Consider the following 25,347-nt stretch of genomic DNA (forward strand, 5'->3'; position numbering starts at 1 on the left):
CACACACGGTGAGTTTTTCACCTCGCGGGGCAAAAAATATCAAACGTGTTTGATTTTCACCTCAAGGCCTCGTGAGGCAGAAAACTCAACCAAAATCAGGTGCGTGGCGAGCTAGCTGCTGAGCAAACGGTCTTGAATGACTTTTAGCTCAGCAGATAGCTCTCGTGTGCGGCAGGCATAAACAGAAATCACAAAAATAATGGAATCAGTCTCTTCTGATTATGTTTCTATGACAACATAAAACTTATTTAGTAAAGTATGAGCATAGCTAACAATATTTTATTCACATTCCAAGTCAGATACTGTACTTACCAGCCACAATCAAACGTGGTGTGTCAGGCAGCGTGGCTGTCACCTGCACAATTGCAAGTGTGGCAGACTCCTTAAAAAGGCACAAAATCAAAATGAGTATTTTGATTGGAAATGAAAGGACTAGATCTTTTACAACAATGGAAAGACGTTATATAGAGTAAGAAGAAAGTGTCTAACTATAATAGTGTTAAAACAGACATTGAAACAAAGATAATCTTACATCAGTTTGGATGATGAGGGCATCCAGTGGCTCCTTGATGTGTGCCATTAAAACCTACAATCCCTTTTTTTTCACGTGTCTGGTACTGAATGCTGCTGAGACTTGCTAATTTAAGCTAAAGTCAGCTTCAAAAAGAAATGTCTTTTCTATAGCACTGTTAGAAACGGCAGAAAACGCAACAGGAAAAATCCTCCTAAGTCAGAAAAAAAGTGAATATTAAAATTATGTTAACTTACTCTGTGGACAGGGTACAGGATGTCAGGCAGCTCCGGGCATCTGTCAGCAGCTGAGCTGTGCTTGGTTGTTACGGTTCTGACTGGCTTTGTTTTGTAAGGCAGAGTCGCAACTTCGGCTGTGAAGAGGTCTCAAAAAAACAATCCACGCAAGACTCGTTTTGCTAGATGCATGAAAGAAAGAGGACTAACGTTAAATCCACCAGCAAAAACAACCAAAACAAAATGCTTAGTGACACTTGCTAATTTAAGCTAAGTTTAGCACATTTCCCATTTTGTGGCTCTTTTGATGATGAGAATAACACACAACATGCTTACTTAGACTCGCTGCGTTACTTATCCAACCCCATGGTTTTTTAATGTTGGTATAACTAAATTGAGACGAAATGCTAACACGTTTTAATTTTTGCTAATGTTAGCTTAAACAACATTTTTCAACAGTTCTGTGGTAGCACTGTTATAAACGGCAGATAACTCAAAGAGAGAAATCCTCAAATACCCTTTATAAATCAAGGGGGGGAAAGTGAATAATGTTAACTCACTCTGTGGACAGTTTGGAGGACCTCAGGCAGCTCCAGGTATCTGTGCAGTCGGCTGAGCAGTTTTTCCTGTGACTGATGGTCTGGAGTTTCCAGTTTTCCCGCACTTTTCTTTCACCTTCCCATAATGCTTAGCTGTTTACAGTAACATTTACAGTAATCTTGTAATAAAAACAAACACTCTCTGAAATTATTGTAATCCATTTTTATCTCCCAGATTGCATTGCAGTTTACAGTATGATACTGTATGGCAGCAATACAGTAAAATACTGTTCACATTTAACTGTAAATTTACATCAAAGGTTTACAGAGATGGTTGTGCGTGAAAATCCCAGTAAATACTCAGACCAACAACCATGCCACATTCAAAGTCACTTAAATTCCCTTTCTTCCTCATTCTGATGCTCAGTTTAAATTTCAGGAAGTCGTCTTCACCATGTCTACATGACTAAATGTACTGAGTCATATACATTTCAATTTCTGTTAACAAGCAGTTTGACCACAGTTGTACCTAATAAAATGACCAGGGTATGTAAAATCATTATAAAACAGATGGTTCAGAAATTATCACTTGCATTTTTTGTAATTGTTGTTCTGATTCCTGAGATGAAATGATTCCTTTGAATGGCATCTACACTGTGATGCCATTTGTGATTCTCGAGGCATTCAAGCTGAAATCCAGCTAAAACAATCACATTGGTTTCAAGTGTTTAACCACAAGAACTTTAAAAACTACCCAACATTTCATTTAACTTCCTAAACTCAAAGCAAAATGTCAGTTTTGGGGGTTTAATCATTTTTAGCTGTAGGATCACTTCACAATACTGGGGCATTTTGAGGAAGAAAGAAAATCTCTTTGTGTCGCTCTACATGGCATTTCCTTGCCAGGCGGCATTTGCAGACTAATTTATTGCAGTTATATAAAAGTTTGTTGCAAGGAGGCAGTATGCATACACACATATCATCCCCACTTAGATAAAATTTTGTGTTATACAAGTTATGTCCATGTCTGTATGTATGAAATGTGTGGTTGCAAAGAAATTTCCCCTTTTAGGGAATAAATGAAGCTTATCTTATCTTATCTTATCTTATCTTATCTCACTTAAAGTGAAAATACACCCCCTACTTTTTGTGTAACTGCCGAATTTGAAAAATGTCTGAAACTGCAAGGAGTTGGAGGTGTGGGGTGATCACAAGCAGCAACCTCGGCCGGTAAAATGTGAAGCCTATGCGGAAGTGCAAAGAATTGCAGTTCACCCCTCATCTGTTAGGGGCTGGCTCCAAAACAGAGCAAATCCCCACAGACTCCCATGTTAAAAAGACCAACTTTACAGTAGACATACACATGTTTAAAGCCTGGTACAAAAAACATTTTAGGATTAATAGATCAAGTTTACCTTCATGACAACTGTGAGGGGGCTGATTTTTTTTTTTCTAACTCATCCGTTTGGATGTTATTTAATCTTGAAATTTGGCATAATTAGGGGCGTGTCCTTTGATTGACAGGTATCCAATATCCACGGCAAGAAGGGAGAATGCAGCAGAACCGCGGTTTTTTGCTGGCTAACAGCTTTAGGCCGCCTATCTCCGTTAGCTGATTAGCTACAGGCAGCTCGTAGTTTGATGGGTGTCAATCATCCACCCCCATCTTCACAGCCTCCCTCTCCACCTCTTTGCCCATTTTTGGATTTGCCGGGAACAACAACACGCGTGATACTGCCAAGATGTCAATGGTGGGAACCGCCCAATAAGCTTCAATTCAGCTCGTCAGAAACCTATGGGTGATGTCAAGGAGGCTCCGTCCATCTTTTATATACAGTCCATAGGTACTCAGTTAGCGGAGAGTGGGCGGGTTGGGATACACAGGGAGAAATTATTGACAGACAGCAGCTCAGCTCACTAGCAAGTGCAAAGCCAGATTCACAACGCATCTATGCCACAGAGCGGTTTTTGAGGTGGAAGACTTTTCCCCTCCTGAATCTCCTCAGCTACACAAGAACAAAATGGTCCTAAACCGTATCAGTCTAAACCGTTAGCGCTCTTACACTGGCCTGTCAGCAGCTCTGGAAAGCTGTGGAGACTCACGGCAGGTTGTGGCAGCTGCAGGAAGAGCTGCTGGAAGTTGCTGCTGTTACGATTTTAGCTGCTGTCTGTCACCAGATGAGGATCAGCAGGTAAAGAATAATGTTCGGTCTTTCTTTTACACCCCTCAAAAGCACAAATCCGTCCCATTGCAGGAATATTTCATCAGAAACTCTATGTAAGAACAAAAGTCTGAAACTAGCAAATCTTCACCATATAAGCTCACATCCCTTCATATGTGTTGGTGGTTTTCTATGCCTGCAAGGAGAGGACCTGTCTTTTTGCACCTAGAGGGAGGGGCTGTGGGGTTTTTAAAAATTTTATGTGACATAGATACCTCTCTGTCACAAAAAAACATAACCTGTTTTTACCTTGTAGGGGGTGTTATGAGCCATTTTTACCCTTATTATCCCTTTAAAAAATACAAATTTTAACCACTATATGTGATTTTCATCACAATTAAGCAACTTTGTGTTGTTTACAGTTAAAAAGCACTTTTTGGGGGGTGCACTACCTCTTTAACATTCACTTAACACAGTATGGAGCCCCACATCTGATCATGATACATTCAGTAGACACGGTTAAGCATTGAAACAAATTTTTAAAATACTTCCACGGTCACAATAGAAAAGATACATTTTTATCAAAGGTGCATTCATTAAATTATTCAACCTTTTCTTTGTGTGATATATGATTTTAAACTTATATGCTATGTTAAACATGTTAAATACACACCCCATTTCACATGAAGTTGAATGTTTAAACCCGTGCCAATGTCCCCACTAAAAGTCACCAAAGATTTGTGATCAAAATGACTCAGGACTTGGGTGTAAAAAAGAAAGGGTTCTTTGTAGTTTCGGCCAAAAGCGTATCATATGAGGCCACTCCTGACTGGCTTTGGCATTGAAACCTTATATGTGTGCCAGTGTGCCAGTAAGCTGAGCACCAGTCCAAGGCTCCATTTAATCAGGCTGTGCAAAATATGAACTACAAAACTGCTACTCTGCTCAGTCTTTGTGACATGTTGTTTTACTGATTTCTTTTTATTTAATTTTATTAATGCCTGGGCTGTTTTTGGCAGCGAGTTTGCTATTAATATTTGACAGCTTGGCTTGGTGTTCATGGATCTCAGGCGTCTTCGGCTTGTCCGGCACATTAAATGGTAGTTTTAGGCTGGACTTTTCCTGAGAACAAATCAAAACAAGCGTCTTTTGTTTGGGGTTAATAGATCAGGCACAATAGGCCAAGGAGGTTAGCTTAGCTGTGGGAGTGAGAATGGGGGCGAGTACATGTGCTTAAAAATCATGTCTTTGTGCATGGGTCTGAGTGTGAGTGTGCATGTATAAATGCACATGTATATTAAAGGTCCCATATTATACACTTTATTCCCAATCTGAGACCATTCATTAATATCTAAATGAAATATTTCCGCCATGGTATGGACAAATCGACCCTCAGTTTGAGTGCAGCGGCTTCTCTTCACCTCCCTCTTTTTAGCAGCTTCAGAAATGTGCCGTTTATGGTGGGCGGAACCCTGGTGGAGCAGCTCAGCTGTTGGCTCCGCCCATCGCATCGCCCGTCATGGGGTGATTGACAGGTTAGGCCTTAGCGGTTACTAGACGCTGATTACAGCGTAGTGAAGGATAAACAAACGCCGGAACACCGGAACCCATTCCTGAAGCCCCCATTCCCGACCCAAACCGAAACGCACGGAGAACACAGCTAGCTACGCTCACCAATCTGATGCACAATGGCACCGGATACAAACAGTAGAAACAGTAACTTGGCTACATTTACAACAGTGCTAATATATTTTCAAGCTATCAGACTAATAAGGCCGAAACGATAAAATAACTGCCAGCTCTTACCTGCCAGCTGTGTCACGGGCAGTTGGTATTGAACCTGGCTTCAGCTTCAAACGGTCGGCGAAGCCTGCTTTCCATGCCCCCATGTTGTGGAAACAGTCCTCTTTGAAATGCTGGCCACAGACATGCAAAACCTTTGGAAGTTTTCCGGGTACATTTCCTCCAAAAATAAAATTAATCCACTCAGTCCTCGTGGGTTCAGTGGATGGAAGTAAAAAAACGTTTTCGTGTTCATTTATGCAGCCACAAACAGAACAGTGCTTCTGTCGCTTAGCCATGTCCGCTAACGATGGTTGCTGAAAAGGATAAACACTGGGCGCTAGGTGATTTTTAGAGGGCGTGCTTTGAGAGCCGGTAGGCGGGTCCATCGCTCTGTGGGGAGTGGTTATTGTCCCTTATGACATCTTAACGTACACGCTTTCAAACTCGCTCACTTCAGCGTTTACTTCCCTAGAGGTGGAGCAGGGGGGAGAGAGAGCGCCTGAAAGAGTTTCACACTTACGGGTCTCCTACACATGCGGGGGGACCAGTATGACTGTTCCAAAACCATTAAAAAGTGAATTTTGCATAATATGGGACCTTTAATGTAAAAAAAGAATGAGCACATATTTTTCGGAAAAACCAAATGGAGAAAACCTCTTTAAAAGACAATCTCCAGCACAGCTCTGAACAAACTACAAGACATTGTAGCTGTCAAGCATGATGATGACCTTGCAGTTGTTTAGTGGACCATGAACTGTATACCAAGGTAGTCTAGAGTCAAATCTTTCTGCAACAGTCATCCTAAGCAAACCTGTAAATCTTGCTGACATTCACATGGCCTCTGATAATGGTCACTAATCTCATCTAGTAGACCTTGACTTTAGCTCTGCTTTTGACGTAGTTGATCACGATATTCTGAAAAATAGTTACATGAGTGGGTGGGCAAATCAGGTGTGGCCCAAGACTGGTTTAAGTCCTACCTCAAAGACAGGAGTTTTGTTGTCTGTTTTGGGGGTTTCCTCTCTGGTCCGTCAACTCTGACTTGCAGTGTTCCATAGGGGTCTATACTGGGACTGATATTTATCTTGTATATGTTACCATCGCACACATAACATTACTGGCAAAATTTTCTTCAAGTTACCTAATAGTAACTAGAGTGCCATGGTCTCTGATGCAGATATGGAAATGCTCATTCATTTCCTCATCTCATCTCGTATTGAATACTGCAATAGTGTATTTTTACTACTCAATAAAACAGTCCATTCAGAATGCTGTTACTATACTTACCAGGTCACCGTCACTGCATTGACCTGCAACGGACTGGCAACCTATCCGGAGTATACCCTGCCTTTTCCTCTCTATCTGCTGGGATAGGCTCCAGCTTTTCCACTATCCTGAATAAGTGGTATAGAAAAGGCATGTATGGATGGATAGATGGATGTTTGAAAGTGCCTATTGGTTAAACTGGTGTTGCTGATGTACATCCCTTTATAGAAATTTTATAGAAATAAGTTACCCTAATCATCAGTTCAGTGTCAGTTTTTTTTCTTTTGCTTTTCCAGCTGATTTTTATAATGCTGAAGGAAGATGGATTCAGCATTATTTTTAAAAAATAAGTAGATCAGATAAAAAAAAATCCTTTCCCATTAAGAAATAAAATAGAAGAAATAAAGTGTTCTCTTTACTGTTGTTGTGGTGTTATCGGGGCAGGAAAGACTCTCAGATAAGAGGAAATCAAGAAAAAGGACTTTACTCTCTCTACACACCCCCCATTTATGAAGAGTGGGTCTGGGCCACGCTTTTTTCTGTGGTCCAGTATCCCTGTATGGTGTTTCATCACCACCTACAATGAGTCCATCAATGTTGGCTGGACTCTTCAGTAGTTAAACACGTAAATTACAAGACAAGATTTAAATAACAATGAAGCTAAAACCAAAAGAGTCAAACTGTTGTTGTATTTAGCATAAAACAAATAAAACATTTGATAAAGTCTTGCCTGGTTTTAAAACCCTCAAAATGGAAGTGGGTGCTCTTATTTCATCATATGACAGTCTGCCCTTGTTTCAGGCAGCGTCTTCTTTTGTTGGCACTCAGCAGCATCACATGTTGATGGTGGGTTTGTTTCTAAGACTCCCGGAAGATGTACTTGTTGAATGTTAACAAAATAATTGTTGTTTTATCTTTGTTGGGATGACGAGGTTCTCCAGTGTTAGTAGGAAGTACTTGGATTTATCTTTTGTACATAACAAGCCAATTATTATGCCTCAGCTCATCCAGGCAGGAAAGGCTTCCGCCACATACAGTGATGGGAATATACGCTGATGAGTGTGTGGACTTTAAATGTTCACTGTGCAAAGAATAGAGGAATAGTCTGCATGACTCTAACATTTTACATTTTTACTCAATGGCATGCTTAAACCTGTATTTGAAAGAAAGGTGGATCTTTTTCAAACTTACAGTTAACATCAACTTATAAAGCATGAAATAGGTCAGTCAACCTTGCACAAGGTTTACACAGCTACAATTTTTAAAAATGTTTACTTAGTAAACTTTACACAGAAAGCACAGTCAGAATATCAGCGATTCTCCCCTAATTTAAAGGAAACGTTTGGGTAGAAACACATTAGAAATAGTGACTCAAAGTCGAAAAAGCAAACAGTTTGGACTACTACATCCACCATTTATGGATTTTAGTGAACACTAGTATTAATTTAAGTGATTAATTTGGTGATGCACCAAGTAAACAGAAGCAGAATAAAATAGAAAATCAAGAAAAGGTGGTACGTTTTGGCCAAATTTCCACCAATAGGTGCGGATATGGTTTGTAAACTGTAATCTCGTTGCATTTCCACAACCAACCGTAACCTTACCTGAGAGGTGACGTATCAGCCGGATTGTGCTAGATGCATGACACTATCGAAGCACAACACCTTATTCAAAGTTTAACCAAAATATACCTCAGAAACAAAGGAGGAGAATGGCGATCATCAAACTGTTTGTGTTCTTTCTTCTTGGCAGTGCTTCGTAACGCCATTTTAAAGAGATGTAACCAACAAAAAGAAAATATGTTGCTCTAAACTAGGAGCCATTCCTGCTTTTTTCATTTCAGTTTGCAGGTGAAGTGACTTTGTTTTCTCAACCAGTCAATGCAGTGTGTCAAACTCTGCCCTTTTGGGTCGGTTAGATTTGTACCCCAACAGAAGGGTCCCAACAAAGTAGGACATGTCGGGTCAGATCTTAAGGTACCCTTCCCAGTTTTCACGTATGGAAACACAAGAAAATGCCCCCGTCGGTGGAAACGAGCTATAGAAGGATTGGTTTCTCACAATCATTCTGGTACTCTATTGGGCTACAATGTATGGACCAGCAATATAACTGTATCTTAAGTGCTTCTTACATTGTTTGTAGGACACAAACTACTGCAGTCAGTTTACTTAACATTTGTGATTCTCACAGTCACATTTCCAGTCTGTCTGTGATGAAAGGGCTTGGATGAAACCAGCAGACACTTGTCTGCTAAATTCTCCCACCAGCATCGGTAGATTCCGCCCTGAAGTCATGTGATTTGCTCTCCACCACTGCACATTCTTTCAAATCTCCTTTCATCTCCATTTCAGCGATGACAAGAACCACTATTACCACTTTAAGAGATGGCATTAAACAAAAACACAAGCAGTGATTTGCAAGGATCCCAATTATGCAGTGTAAACATCTGCATGCCATTTTGTACGCTTTTGTCTTAGAACATCCCATCATCGTTGCTAAGACTCCGATCAATGATTGATGCACTTTCATTTTACAGGATTGATCCTTTGACTGCATTACTGAAATGCAGAGAGAACGAGATCCCAAATGTTACCGCAGGATTTGTAGGTGCATGCATACAACAGACATACAGGGCACCACAGTTGGAGTGGTTCTAGTCTGGATCGAGGTGCGTGAGTTGATGTCACATGTAGACGACCAACATCGTCGGGATAATCGTGTAATAAAAGGGGCATAAATGCTTTGAAGTCCTAAGTGCAGTTGTCAGTTTCTTTGAAGGCAAATAGTAATTGTCATGTTCACTGCCTCACAAATCAAATCTTCTGCACATGTTTCTACCCTCCCCGAAGTCAGTCCCGTCCTCACAACATGCACACACATACACACACGCAAACAAGGAAACATACCACAACAACCTTTACAGCAGCCTTGATCTGCCAGCTATTCAGGAACTGCTGGGCCCTCGGCCATTTCATACCCTGCCTCTGTCGCAGACATCTGGAGTTGGTCAAAGTTGGACATAGAATCCCAGGAGAATATTTTGTCTACAACCCCCACCCCCAGAAGATGTCACGTTTTGTCACTTCCAGAAAGAAAAGTGACCAGAAACTCATCTTTGGAGATCCTCATATCTCAACATTTCTGTCTTTACAAGCTGCAGAAACTGAAAATGAATATGTCAGTTTCCATATCATCAAAAGCAAATTTTTCTTAAAAACGTGATCCTTCTAGATATGGCGGGTTACATCTGTATAAGTATTTAAAATTTAGCAGTGTTAAGCGGAAATGTTGAGTCCATTCCCCCTCTAAGTGGTATTAAAGGCAGGTTTTCTATAACATGATAAAGCCTCCTTTAGGCTACAAATCTCTCCTTCCCAGTCATTTGAATACTGAGCTGGTGAGCTGGTCCCTCTAGACTAAGGCCCCCCTCCACCTCCCTTTCCTCTACCTCTTGAAGTTCAAACTCATGTTAAATGACTTCCTTGTTCCTGTGCAATCTTTCTGACTATGGTGTTGAAAACCAGGTGACTTGCCTTCAGGCGAGGCTTTATAAAGTCACATCCTGCATGCTGCATGAGATCCTGTGGGCAAGCCTGGGTGTCTCAGACTTAATGTCTAAGAGGTTTATCTGCTCGTGCCTTGGAGATTAGCAAGCGCTTACAATCAGGGTGATTCCAATTCAAACTGTACATTTGAAGCCAATTCAGAAGCTGCTCTTTAAAATAAAATAAAAAAAAGAAAGAAAGCAGGACTAGAAATGAAAATATCACCAGAATACTTAAATGAATACATAACTTTATTTAAATAAATGCTTTGTCATAACAAAAAAGACAAAGGTTAAAAGAGTACATAAATTACAAGTTGAATAAATATTACACAGTGATATTCACTTTAATAATTTGAGATTTTTTTCTTTTTTATTCTTATTTGTCTTATGTAGCTCCAAATACTGACCATTATTTCCCGCTATCCTCCTGCCACCGATGGGTCTATTTCACAAGCCAGTGAACACCAAATTATGAAAAACAAAAACCAATTGAACTGTCTCATTACATCCAAAAAAGTGTTATGTATTCAGAAAAAAGCTGTACTGTAGTAACTTTCCTACTGAAGAATGAAATGTGAATATGAGTTCAAACCAAGCAGGAGACGTGAAACCGGAGGAAGCGACTGCTCACTTTTTCTGCTCCTTGTAGCAGTATTGCATTCCCCAGATTTACATGTCTCCTTGTAACTGTCTTACTAAATGTACCTAAAGTCATGTAATTGGTGACCCCACATCGGAGAAGTGGCTAGGCCCTGATAATGACCACTGCCCATGGCGCTCGCTCTTCCTCTTCCCTCTCTCCTCTGTCTCTTTCCCCCTCTTTCTGTATCAGTTGTCATCTCTGTGCAAGAGGCTGTGATAGCATCTCTAGCTGTGTATTATGTTCACCTATTTTTTTTTCTCTAAAAGATGTTGACGTACTGGAGGTCCCAGGCGTGGGCTTTTACAGCCCCTGTCATTTAACTTTACCTCAAAGGATCATCTTTGAAAGGTAAGCACAAGATAACACAACATTCAGCTTTCTGTTGTTGTTGTTCCACTAGCTTCATGATACCACATTGTAGGTTGTTGCTGTGTATCAATATCCATAGTGATTAAATGAAATAAGTGCAAGCTGCTTTTTTTTTCTTCTTTCTTTTTTCTTTTTTCTTTCTTTCTAAAGTGGTAGTGGGCGGGAGGGGTGGGGGGGGGTGGGGGGGGTGGGGGGGGGGTGGGGGGACGACGACAGGACAAGTAGCCTTAATAATATAGGATGCACACATCATTTCTCCCCCATGTTGCAGAAGAAAACCAATATCCAAAACATCTTTTGGTTTCCCCTCTCTTTTTCTTTCTCAAACATATACATTGGCATTTACAAAAAAGCAAGAGTCTTAGCTTATTGGTTGTCAATGAAAGAGAAGAAGGAGGTTTAACTGGTTCGAATTAAACTTCCTCGCATGTCTTTCTTGTCGAGAATCTAACCGAGGTACATGCAGAGATTACAAAACGGATTTGCAATGTCGTCTTTACACCATTTAAAGAACCTACCACATTCACTGCTCTGCTCATGATTAAAACTGAACATAGACCTATTTATTTCTCATCATGTCAAGTATCGGCTCCCAGCTGGTGCTGTCTGGAAACTGCCCGTGTGATATCTGTGACACTTTCACGTCAGTATTTAAATGTATTTGCATGAAGGAAGGCACTGTGATTTGCACACAGAGAGAGAACGACTCTATTAGACCCTGTTATGTCCTGTAACCTTTATGTTTTGGTCATGCTCCACTGAGATAGAGGCAGATAACCTTTTGTAAAGAGGTGTGTAATCAGAAGAATTCCAGAGGCGTCGCTTCCTCGACTGCCCCTGTAGTCAAACGACAGTAGGTCACTCTCCTGACAGGCCACAAGAACAAGAAGATACTTTACAGGCAAAAAAAAAAAAAAAAAGTCCAAGCACATTTACATAATTATCATGCTTTGTTTCTACAGGAAAAACAACATTCCTTAACTATATTCAAAAGTAATGTAATACACCATGGTTACACTGTAGTAGCATTACTGAGGGGGAAACCACTTGATAAAAGGAACATGGCTCAAAAGTGGGCAATCTTTACTTCACTGAAGGCAAAGAAAACAGCACAAACAAAACCATTCAATACTACACTTCACACAAACAAATCAAGAGAAGCGACCGGCCCAAACTGGGAAATTAAAAGATCAGATTCATAACTGAGCCCCATCACAGAAGCTTGAACTCTTTATTCTACCAGTAGAGCCAGCGCTCCTCTTAAGCTCTGTGTCGCCCCGCATGGCATGTCTGTTCAAAGAGGCACAGTTGGCATATCAGGCTAGCTACAATGTCGAAGAGCCACTTACGTAGGTTCATCTGTGAAGATCTTCTTACTCTTTTGCTTTAAAGAGACATTCTTTACATTAAAGACAAGGCCAGCCCCAAGACTACCTTAAGCGCTAGCAATATTCATTGTGAGAAAATCAAACAAAAGAGAAAGAAAAAAAGACTTTTTTTTTGTAATAGGCTCACTCCATCACACACCAACATAGGCTCATATATAACACACAGTCGCACTGTACACATACTAATAACCAATCACACATTGTTTTGTGAAGTTATACATATCTAAGCAGGATCCCCTTTTCATAAGTGCTCTGACAGGGCATATTCCTGTTGAGTGTTTCTTTCTTTTGGAAAACAAAACAAAACAAAAAAAACAAACAAAAAACAAAAACACAAATTACTCAGTTCCACGGTGGCATCATGAACAAAGCCTAAAACTGATTTCTTCCTTATCAGTATGCCAGATTTTTTTTAATCCACAATGTTTTTTTTTTCTTTACATTAATTTAGCATTACACAAAATATTGTACGTAAATACCCAGTTTCTGTAAAAATATATACATTCTGCACCTATTCTTTCGAAGTCAGGCTCATAAAAAGGGATCCTATGATTGATAGTCAAAGGTCTAGTAAATCTTCATCCCCCACCCCCCACCCCATTCAGAGAAGAGTGCTTGGTAAAAAAAAAAAAAAATAAAATAAAATAAAATAACACAGAAAAGGAATTAGTCTTTTCTTTAGCCTGCTCTTTTTGTCTGGATTTTTCTCTTCTTTTTGTCCATTTTTTTGAAAGCAAAAAATCTTGAGGTGAACAGAGGGCGGAGCAAACAGGTGTGATTCAGAGAAGAGGCATGGGCCCTGGGTCATGTAGAGGTTACGGGGTGGGGGATGTGGGGGCTTGGGGGACTGGGGGATTTGGTGGGGTCAAGGGTGGTCTTCCTCATTTCACTCGTTGTTGCTGCTTTCCAGGTCTTTACACTGAATGTCCCCTCCACTGTAGTCTGTACCCGGGAACTGGACACCATACTTATCTACACACCAGCAGATGCCTCGTTTGCGACCGCGGGATGGCTTGCACTGTGAGCGAGAAAACAGAAAGTTTAGACAAAAGGCCACAGCATTATGCGGTAATTAATTTGCATGTTACTGGGTAATTGCTGGGTAATTGCTGGGTAATTAACACGAGTTTAGAGACATGGTTGGTGGTTTCTAACCACTGATAATTTACCATAGTTTTTTTGGACTAATGGAGGAAGCATCTCCACTTTCTTAAAATGATCTGCACATGATGAAACAAAATTCCCTTCGGAGTGATAAGGCATGTTGCACTGGATTGTATAATATTTTGTGATATTGTATCATACCATGTTGTACTTTATCATATCATATGGTACCATATTGTATGAAATTGTGTCATATTGTATCATATATCACATTCTATCATATATGATGTAATATTGTATCATACCATGTTTTTTTGTATCATATCATATTGTGTAACTTTGCATTGTACCATATCACATAATTTTGTTTAAAATGATGTCATATTGTATCGTATCATATATTGTCACGTTGTACTGTATCTTATTGTGTCATATTTCATGTAATATTGCGTCATAATATTCCATATTGTATCAAACTGTGTTGTATGTTATGTTGTGTCATATTTTATCAAATATGATATAATATGATACGATTCAGTATGATTCAATACGATTCAATATGATTCAATACGATACGATACACAGGACTCAAGTCCTGTTTCATTAGACTTGATAATATTAAGACACCACACAACACAATACCAAACCACTGTGATCTAAGTACAACCATCAGCCACACAGCAGAAATCATAAATACCCATTTGAGATAAAGTATCCTATTAAATCAAGTGTCACATTGTATGAATATATAATCATGTCATATTGTATCATATTGTGTTGTATTAAATTGTGTCACCTTGTATCATATCTTGTATTACATAATTTATTGTATTGTATTTAATCATTTTATGTCCTATTATATCATCATGTTGTATTCTATTGTATCATATTATGTCATATGGTATGATATCCTGTTTTACTGTATTAGATGAAAGACAAATGTTTTTTTATTGAACTTCGTATGGATTTTTTAGACCCAGTATCATACTGGATGAGGGACACCATCTTTGATGCAAGTGCAAAGTACATACTGTAAGTGTATGCTAACTGACTGAACACAAACAGTATAGTTAGCTTTGAAACACATCATCCAAAACAAACAAATAAAATTTTAGATAGGTTCTGATCTAAGTTAGATTTCTCCCAGTGGCTGGCAATTTCATCACCTTTGTGTTTTTTCTGTGGTGTGAATGCAACCAGAAATAATCAACAACCAGAAAAAAACCAACACAAGGTCAGTCTGAGGAGCTACCAAGTCCTTACAACAATTTACTCCATTAAGTGCGTAAAGACTACTCCAAGGGGTAGTAGGTGGAGTTTTTACCTGTAAAACTAATCCTGAAACAAGTCTCCTTTGAAGGCAAGATGTTTACTTTAACATAGCAGTTTTAAAAGCTGGTCTGACCAAGCCTTTTTAAAATGCTTGGAATAGTGAGGAAGGCTTTAAATGCACAATGTCAGCATTTGACATGAAAGTGCAAAGACTCTGGGGGCAACACCCACCTGCTTGCGCTTGAAGAATCCTTTTCTGTCACAGTTGGGAAGGTACAGAGAATGAGCCATTACAAGAGAAGCGTCCTTCAGCCCCCGAACGATCCCATCTAGTTTTCTCCTGCAGGGACCCTTCAGAGAAATGCAGCACAAGGTTACAACCAAGCAACATACTCTTGAGAGGTTATCTGTCGTTCCCATTTTAGGCAGTTTCAAGGCAATGGAGTTCAGTAACTTAACATCCTCTGAAAAAGCAGCTTTGTTGACCCTAATCGTTCAAATCTTTTGGAGAAACCATCTGTATGCAGCTTTATTTTCTACAACTAAGAAGTGCCACACAAGTTACAAACATTCAAAATGCTTGCAAAAGTGGCTTTGGACAAACCAAAAAGTACTTACAAATTCAGGCTCATGCTTGTCCAGGGGTAGAGGTGAGTAATCCAGTGGGGAGCTCAAGGAGCGCTGCTTACCAAGCTTCCTCTTCTGCTCTTTACGCACTGCGATGACTTTTTTACTGTTCACAATGTCTTTGGGATGAATTGGCACTTTAGCTGGCTGCAGCTCCCCTGTCATGTCTGGGCTGATGGTGTCCTCATGCTCTCGAGACTCACGATCTGCACCAGGATGACATAAAACATGGTTAATGTATATCCCATTATGAAAAATCCATTACCAAGGTACAGTTTCACAGCTATATGCAGTAAGTCACTGAAGGCATCTTCACACATCCAGCAGACATGAGTATATAAAGAATAATGATGTCATTTTCACCAATACCATATAGTTAATACTTAAAACACAGGAATGTAGCAGCTATTAGCATCCATAATTTATCAACAAAAATTAGCAATATTTAACAAACAAAAAAAACCCATTTAAGTTTATCAGTGTGATGTGTTAATTTATGTTTTTTTATTTTTCAATCTGCATTTCAATCATTGGAGTTATTGTGTACATAAAAGGTGTGTTTGATTTATAGAGGAGACAGCAGAGTTTGAACCAACAGGTGATGAACCAGTACAGCTAAGACCACAGATAAAAGTCATCCTTTCTCACTCCACCAAAACACATGCCGATACCCTCTCTTGACTTATAATTAAATGAGGGTGAGACACACTTTTGAGCAGACAGACTTCAGTAGATTGGGAAAAGTGCATCATGCAGCTGGCTGTCTAGACTTCTCCAGGAAAAATGTGTTCACATATGATCTGGACTGCAAACGGTGACGAGGACCGAGGCCCCTGGGTGCTGTAACAATACAGCAACGTGTCCTACATGAAGCAGATTGAAATGCCAGCTGAGGAAAATCTAGTTGCTCTCTGAACAGATATAAATGCTTGTGCTCATTTGTGTCACATTTTATTCACTTCCTAGATGTAATTTCAGCTCCCCCAGGGGGGCGCTATAGTCTCAGGGATCTGAAGAGCTGGTTTGATAGGATATTTACAGATTCAGGTCCTTTATCCTAAACCAGCCCGTCCTGCCCCCCCCTTTCTTTCCTATCTTTGGGGCTCAGCCTCTTAAGCCTGGACCCCCAGCCAGAGGTTCTTTGAGGCCACAGAAAGAAGCCCTCCACCCCCCACCCCCTTTGGCTTAGCTGCACCATAAGTACAGAGATGTTGTGGGGACTTTGCCAGGTCCCAACTGGTTGTAGTGATGGTGCCAGTGGATGACCCTGGCTATATTTATCTGACAAGGAAACCCGCCTCGGTGCACTGAACCAGAGACTGTAGGCCGACTGCTACTACATGACAAATCAACTTCTACACACAGAAAACAGGTTGGAAAATATGATTTAACAAGCTGCCATAACTTTGCTCACAAGCCTGTTAGTATGCTGCCACCGTGGAGAACTGAGCACTGAGACGTAACAAGGGCATGAGCTCCGAGAAACTGATGTTCAAAGAGCCTGACACAGCATGATCGTCTGGGAGTCTTTGGGAGAGGAGGGAAGGGGCGGTGGGATGGGCGGAGAGGCTGGGGGGGCAGGTTGATTACCAGAATTGGGTCTTTGGCTTCTGCACCGTACTGCCGTCTCTTTGAAATTAATCTCACAACTCATGACTTGGCAGGCCTTGGTTTGTGTTTGGATATGTCCTTGTGTCTCCCTGCTCAGACTGCAAGGCTATTGCTCGCTATAAATAAATATTTCAAACAAGCATTCCTATGTACACCATGCATGTGACCACTGTGGAAAAACTCTTCATTTTTGCTGTACAGTCCCATCATTTTATAGGGCGTTTGATTAAAATTCCAACTATTTGGCAATAAAATCCTCTTTTTTTTTTTAACATGCAATCTTTTTTCATGTGTAACTTAATTTGCGTACATAAATGAACAGGCAAAAAAAAAAAAACCAACAACACGGCAGTTGTTTTTGTTAAAGTTGATTTTTTTTTTTATAAGAATATTGTATAAACTGGAAGGATGCATTTTAAAATTCATGTAGCTTTTACATGATAAAGACCACTGCTAACTACATCTCCAAACTGAGGCTCTTCAGTTCGGCCACAAAAACTAAGTTTTTCCGCTCTAAGGGTACTGAGCATGTAAAGGAAGCTTAAAGGGTCTGGTTTAACTCCTGAAACTCAGCCAAGATGCTGGGTGGAAGCCAAGCAAGCCAACTCGTGCAGCTTCTCTGAACTCAAAGCTGTGCTGTATCTCTCTCTCTCTTCTTGAGCTAAAGATTTCATTAGGACAAGAAGAGTAGACCAGCCAAAGGAGGTGCACCTGATACGTCTCTGTTTAAAAATTAACATCTGTGCACAATTATGCTTCATGAATATCCCAAGTTTCTTATGGGCAGAAGTCCAGGAATGAAAGATAAGCTGCCCCCTTCTTTGAGTTTTTTCCCTCCACTGGATCTTTAAGACAATAATTATACCATTTCGACAGCAAAAAAGCCAGGACAATCGATGCTCCCACCTTTCATTGGATTTCCCAGCATTACAGCACGTTCGTTATGTCCTTCCTTTGATTAAGACAGTGTCTGCACTGCATCTGAAATTACATCTTTACAAGATGTAAGAGAGCAGTGAATAGAGGTGCTGTTTAATCTCATCTGGGGGTAGGACAAGATAATTGTGGGGATAAATGAGCCTTAGGGCTTGAGCCACATAAAGCGCAACCATAGTAAACCATCCTCTGGCGTCACACTGCCTCTGCTGCTTAATATTTGAAAGCAAGACTGGGGCCTGATAACCGAGTAGTTTCTACAGCAGAAAAAGAGGTGTGAAGTTGAGCACCCGAGAATAGGTGTGCAGCAGCACAAAAGTTAGTTCCTGGAAGCTCTTAAAATAGCAAAGGTTGGCAATTCTAGACCTCTTTAGTGGTCTGAAATATCAGGAAAAATCTCTAAATCTGTTTGTTCTTTGTCTACTTTCAGTTTATTCTAAACTCGGTGTCCTTAATGTTTGGGACCCAAAGCAGCTGTGTTTAAAGTTATGTAGAGCAATACTGGTCTCATTTTGTGAGTTTTCACGTGTACTGTGATTTCTTCTCTCAACTGACCTTAAGTACCTTTTTTAGTAGGCCTAATTGTTTCTACGTGACATCCCAGGTACATGGATGAACTCATCGGGGTGCTTCCTGACTGCAGAGCGGTTGTAAAATGATGTGGACTTTCCTCTCAACTCACAGGAAATTTTCCACTTTGTAGTGAAGAAGCGAACAACCCAGCAAACACAAACTGTCCCTGGTATGTCTGATAAATGTTTCCCTCAGAGCATGCTCCATAAGTTGCTGCGTAGGGCTTCCTTTTTATATCATGACTAAAGATTGGACCCTAATTTCCTGCATTAAAGTCAAATCTGTTACTCACTGAGGTGTAAACACACTGGAAAGAGAAGCAGTTATGTTCCACTCTTACTGCTAAACTGTTGTTACACTGATTAATCGTAAGCATGCAGGTAAGAACTCATAAACACACACCTGTCTGTCGAACATCCGAGTAAAGTACTAAATAGATTTGAAGGAATAAAGTGTCTCTTTTGTAACATTGAACCAAGACCGATCCGATGATTTGTTCTGTATGTCAATAAAGTTCTGGTATCAGGTTGTCATGAATATCTGATGGACATCTGGGGGTGTCCCTTGTTTACTGGGAATAGTTTATTGTTCAAGGTAAGTTGACTTAACAAGATTACCCAGAAGAAAAAAAGAAAAATTATATATATATATATATATATATATATATTACATGGCATGTTCTCATAACTGATTTGATTTAAGAAATAAGAAATACCTTTGGGAAAACAAACTTATTGTTTACATTAAAGCTAAACTGTTAGCATAATAAGCTAACGTTTGTTAGTTTAGCGGTTAAGCTAAATATTTGTGTTGTGCAGTGTAATGTTTAGGTTTAAGTGACATCATTTTAAAAGCCTGGGCCAAAGAGGATTTTTTTAGCTGTTTTCTGAACAGAGAACAAGTGGAGGGAGAACTGTTTATGCTTTGAAATGTACTGCAGCTGTAGACAGAGCATACATTTTATAGTCTTCCCTTAATCTCAACATGCACAATCATAGGTTAAGGTGGAAAGGCCAATGACAACAGTCAAATGTTGCCATTTTCTTTAAGGTGCAATGGTTTTGACCCAAAAAGCCAGTGGTGTACATCCCCCTGCACAGGACATGACAACAGTACAGCACTTTTGTGAGAATTAATGGACTGATGACTGAAAAGGGCTCACATCCAAACCAGCTGGAATAAATCTGGAGAAAAAAATTCTTTATGCAATGCTTTTGTCCAGGAATGTGTTCTGCCACCAGACATGCATGTCCTGTTGTCAGCAGACTTTCAGTTGTTCAGCCTTGTGCATGCTCTCAATCAGCTTCTGAATATGCAGGAAATAACTTCCTGTGGTATTGTGTGCACAGAATATGTTCGTTGCAATCAAAAAGTTTCCTGCTTTTCTGAATGCATGGTATAAATAGCAACAAGAACAATTAAAGGATCATAAATTGCAAAACAGAACTTATGAGAGGATGCAAATGCTTTCCAAGAGGGAAATGCAGCTATAGGTAAGCAAACTGTCTGACTTGTTTACAGCTTCCACCACACAAAAAACGCTCTGTTTCAGTTTGCAAGCCATGTGAAGAGTAAATTGTCAGAGTGAGGCGCATGGCTGTTCTACTGTACATTGCTTATTTTGGTCTGAGGTCCCGTCCCATTTTTGGGTTTTGGTTTTCAACAAGCCACACGCATGGATGCAATGTCTTTCTGGGTCATCATCACCACAACACAATTGCTGGGTGTGACGAACTTCGAACTCACTCCTGGTGGCAAAAGCAGCTATTTTGGCAAGAGTCGAGGGCTTCTGGATGTGCATAGATGGTCTTCAGACAAAATAAAAACAAAGTCATAGTGGGCAAAGTGGTAGGTTTAAGGTTAAGTCACTTATGTTTGTACTGTGTTTTGTATTGTTATTCTTGCACATATTAAAATGTATTAATGCAATAATTTATGACGTTCTTTAAACAAAAATTATTTTTGCAATTCTCCTGATCAAAATTAAGAATAATCATTTATCATTTAGGAGGAATGGTAATTTAATGATCTTGAAAGCTTTACTCTGGCATTCCAGAGAAGTCACTGGAGTCGTCATTGTTTGCCTAAATCCCTAGAAACTTGAGCCTTTCTGTCTGCTGGCGAATGGAAATTTTCTGAAAAAAGTCCTCTACAGTAATAAAGAGATGGTCGTGGTTCTTTCTTACAGCAGTACTAGCGTCTAACCAGGTGTTGGGGGTTGACATTATGGCCCACAGGTCAGGTCAAACACATGTGACATCATTTTAAAACCCTGCACTGCAGTGAGTGTTGATTTCTTTTGCAGCTGTTGCCACCAGCAGGCTAGGTGTCAGTGACCAGTAAGCTGTACAAATACCACTGTAAACTTTTACAGGGCGAAATCAAGCAAGTGTGCCAAAGAGGTTATTTGCTCGCCAGAAACAGCCCCAATGCTTGTCATCCATCGCTGTGATCCCAATGCAACTAGAAAGATGCTGTACAGACGACAGCATCAGCTTTACATCCAAGTCTTTGCTCCACATTTTCAACATCTTGGAAGCTTTCTTTTCATCTCTTCAAGACTGCATGTGATGTGATGAAAAAAATACTTTTTTTCCCTAAACACCTGCAACAGATCACTTGCAACATGTTGCACTGTATGTAAAAGCTGTCAGGCAATGTGGCGTACCCATGGAGTTCTGGCACTAGTTGCCATTACACGAAGTGCACCATCAGAGAGAATCAGCTCTCTCCTGCTTGCTTCAGTCTCTCAGCTACAACCCAACAATCAGCTGCACCAGTGATGATGTGAGCATGGAAAAAGCAGATGGTAGCGCTCAAAGCTAAACAGCTTTCTACAAGTAAGTGATGACATTCTGAATGGTTATTTGACATGATAAAGCTGGAGCGGCACTATGCCGCATATGCAAAGTTTTCATGCGAACATGAAACATCAGAGGCCTGCAGTTGCTTAACCTACAGATGACTGTAAATATTCATGATGTTGCCATGTGACATGAGAAAAACCATGAGCTCTTCAGAGATGTGGCTGAGACGGCCTGCATTAAAACTACATCTACACACATGCAAAGAGCTGAGACAAACATAAAGTATTAAAGTCGTCAGCAGGTTTCTTGTTGCTTCAGTTATAAGGAGTGTCTATGTCTAGAGAGGAGGGGACCATTCTGGATCATCTTTTGTTTCTTGGCAGAGAGCAATCTGTTAAAACATAAGGCCCTTTCAGAAGCCTGAAGGATGAAAGAATGAGAGGCCTGCTGCCGTGAAGTCATATCTCTTGGCAAGCGTTCCCGGTCTGATTCAATCGCAGAGTGCCCCTGAAGCACATACCACCGCCTGCGCCCGACAACCCAAGCAACTCCTGGGATCACAGTGCAGGAGGAAAGCATGAATTAATGTGCTGCAGAGACATGAAGACAGACACAGAGTAATGGCCAAGGGTTTTGTTGCTTTTTTTTCTGATAAAACGAGAGGGGGAGTACAACATAGCAAAAACATCATCTCTGCCATTGTTTGACTGTCCCAGTCAGTATTTAGCAGGCTGTGGACACTTGAGCTTCTCTGCCCTGCATTCGCCTCACTCAGCTGGCAGCTGCAACCCCACACGAAAGGAAACCAGAAGCTCACCTCACCAGTTCCCATTTGAGAGAACTGGAGTGGTGGGAGGAGGAGGAGGAGGAGGAGGAGGAGGAAAGGTGGTGGTGGTGGGGCTTCTGCTGAATCACAGCAATGTTACTGAGCGGGCATGCAATGAATGCACTGCAAGAGGCAGGAAAAGATGCTCCGATTACCTCCGAGGGCCAACAAAGGAGTCTGCTTCTGTGTGTATGAGACAAAACTGCCCAAGGTGTCATCACTATCAACACTATCACACACAATACACACTCAGACACCCACACAGCCCCACCCAAGTATACACGAGAGTAAGCACACACAGTTTCCCACTTGGAGCACACACAGTGCTGATAGGGAGTCGCAGTGACCAATAACTTGCAAAGCATCAGGTTATTTTTACAATAATAACAATCACAGAGATCACATTCTGCCCCTGCTGTCATGAGGAGAAGAGATGATGATGATGATGATGACACCATCAACAGTCAGGGGAGACCATTTTCAGCCAAAAACATTTAGCGGTTACTACCTACAAATTTTGTCACTGACAAGCCAGTAAAACTCAGCTACACCAAGAAATGTCTTAAATCATTTAGGACAACTGGCTCAGCTCTCCTTCTCCCTCTGCCTGCCTCTTTTTCTTTCCCTCTTTTCTCTCACGCATGCAGGTTTAGTGGTAATCCGACTCTAAACACTACCCCAGAGGTAGCCTGCAGACCTAAATCTATCTAGATTCTACGTTAATAAGACCGAAAGATAGTCGCGTAGCATCTCTTTCGTTATAATATGATCTAGTTAGTGTGTGTTTCCCCCCTCTTCTTCTTCTACTGCTGTCTGGGCCAACTTCACGTCTCCAGCAGAAAGGTGCCAGTGATGGAAAGGCGCATAAGTGGAGAAAATAAGGGGGGAAATCATCTTTTTTTTTTTTTTTTTTTTTTTTTTTTTTACAGACACTTGTTAGAGCCCTGGATATTAAAGCCTGTTACTATTCCCAACATAAATAAACATTCCACACACCACTTTTCTTAAAGCTCCCACCGGCTTAAATAAATATGACACCGCGAATGATGAAACCTGTCCTGTCAACCAAATCTAAACATCTTAGACAAGTTGACTACCTGAATCGTAGTCAGCTGCAGTAAATCAGCCGCTGCCCGCGCAAGACAGGCGCAACAGATTAACTCCCAACCTGAGCCTTTTCTCCTTATCCGTGAATTCCTTTTCATTTGGAGCATGCTGGTTTCTGGGCTTCCCACCTTTAAGATGCATTTGTGCCTCTGCAGAGAGCCGGAATAAGCTTCTGTAGACAGTTTACTGAAGTCTGTTGAGAAAAGGTAATCAGATGGCACCTCAAACCATCTGTCAAACAAACGGTCTGTCAGAGACATGAGCCGCACATGATCACCAACTCTTGGTTTCTGAGTCAGGCGAAGAGGCGCAAAGATTTTATTTTTTTTTTATTATTATTATTATGAGAATTAAGAATCTCTTTCACTGTAAAACACTTAGTGACGTTGATTTCTCAAGTTATCAACAAATCAAGAGTTATACGCATTCAAATCCAATTCACTCTTTTTTCTTTGCTTTTCATCATGCATTCACCAGCCGGTGCGCATTCTTACCTACGGGAGGGAGCGGGAGCGCAGGTTTGTATCCCTTCTCGTTGGTGCACACTCCCCTGCCGTGGAGAAGAGCGTGCAGGGGTTTCTCTTCCCCGCTCCGGGGCAGGCAGCGGAGGCCCTGGGAGCACGTCCCCGTGTAAACACCGCACGCCGCGCCCTCAGACAGGGCGCACGTTAGGCAGCAGCCGCAGCCCGGCTCCTTGACCTGCTGGCAGCCGACCGGGACCGGAGGGCACATGGACAGCGCCTTTTCGTCGCACGGCTCGCACGGAACGTATGAGCCCAAACACCCGGACAGCCCCAAGATAAATGTCACCAAGAGGCAAAAACTCAGAAACATCGTTGGCGTTCTCTTCAGTTTACAGCATAAAGCTCAAATGCGAGGAGGAGGGAGAAAAGTAGAGCCTGGTCTAAATGGACACAATGCCTCAGTCAGATAATCCGATTTTTACAGTTAAAGCCAAGAGTCTTTATCCAAGAGTGGCGCTATCTATAAAAATAATAACAAAAATAAAAATAAACAGTTGATGTCACGCTTTTTGCTGCGCAAGCTGCAAAGTGACTTCAAATATCAAATAAAAAAATATATGTATAATGGTGTTTTCTTTTTTTCTCGCTCCAGAAATATTCCCCTCTGCAGGAGCAAAACGAGTCAGTGGATAAAATCTCAACTCCCTCCCTTCAGTTTGGACTCCGGTACTTTCTCCAGCAAGTTTCCTGAGCAGACTGATCAACTTGAGACCTGCCTTGCCTTTTTAAAAAGCCGTGCCCAAACCCCTAACTATGAATACGCCAAGCAGCAGGGAAGGGAGGCGCACTTGTTCCACGTCCTGGCAGTCAGCCAAACCTTTTTTTTTTTTTTGTCCCCAGCAGGAGGATAGTTCTTTCACTGTGAGGGCTGAACTGATACCGAGGTGCAACAAGGAGCAACAGTTAAAAGAGAGAGAGAAAGAGACGCAATCCTCTCAGGGGAATAAAGTGTGGAAAACGAAGACACTTCATCCAGAACCCATTTGCTTTTTCGAGCCTTGCACGTTCATTGCGTAAAATCCTCGGTAAAAACCCCAGCTTGAATCATAATTGCCTCATTTTGTCACGGGTTTAGCGGAACATCCATAGGAAGGAAAAGTGGGTGCGAACCAACTTTTCTTGATCGGAAAAGGAAAAAGGCGTGTATGTGTGTGGATTGTTACTGAATCATCCACTCCTATATAAAAAAGAAACTGGAACCACGGGGAAACTGATTTGGCTTTTTTCTTCCTAAATGACAGCTCTTTTCTCACTCTGGTTAACACTCCTGCGGTCTGGAAGTCACCTTTAAAGTCGGCACCTGTTGCTTCCATGGGACACCATTTGCGTTTGCCAGAAGGGAAATCCACCAACATTTCTCTCTACCTCTACGACACTCACACACATAAACATGCGCGCACACAGAGGAAGGCGTATGGTGTGAAGAATTCTGAGATTTGAAGCAAAACAAACAAAAAAAGAAAAAAAAGAAAAAACGGACAATCTCATTGAAGCTGTGCTGATCACACAATGAA

At 41.0% G+C, this 25,347-nt stretch overlaps 1 protein-coding gene across 1 annotated transcript; it reads right to left on the reverse strand.

Annotated features, from left to right (window-relative positions):
* Positions 1-10,277: 10,277 nt before the first annotated feature.
* LOC121650731 (insulin-like growth factor-binding protein 5) lies at positions 10,278-24,548 on the reverse strand. The gene is made up of 4 exons (XM_042002425.1): positions 23,804-24,548; positions 15,441-15,655; positions 15,054-15,173; positions 10,278-13,464 (listed from the first exon to the last, which is right to left on the reverse strand). The coding sequence occupies exons 1-4, from the start codon at positions 24,141-24,143 to the stop codon at positions 13,333-13,335; spliced, it is 807 nt and encodes a 268-aa protein (XP_041858359.1). The 5' UTR covers positions 24,144-24,548; the 3' UTR covers positions 10,278-13,332.
* Between the last annotated feature and the right edge of the window lie 799 nt (positions 24,549-25,347).

Source organism: Melanotaenia boesemani, chromosome 12, assembly GCF_017639745.1.
Source record: "Melanotaenia boesemani isolate fMelBoe1 chromosome 12, fMelBoe1.pri, whole genome shotgun sequence".
NCBI classification, from domain to species: Eukaryota; Metazoa; Chordata; class Actinopteri; order Atheriniformes; family Melanotaeniidae; genus Melanotaenia; species Melanotaenia boesemani.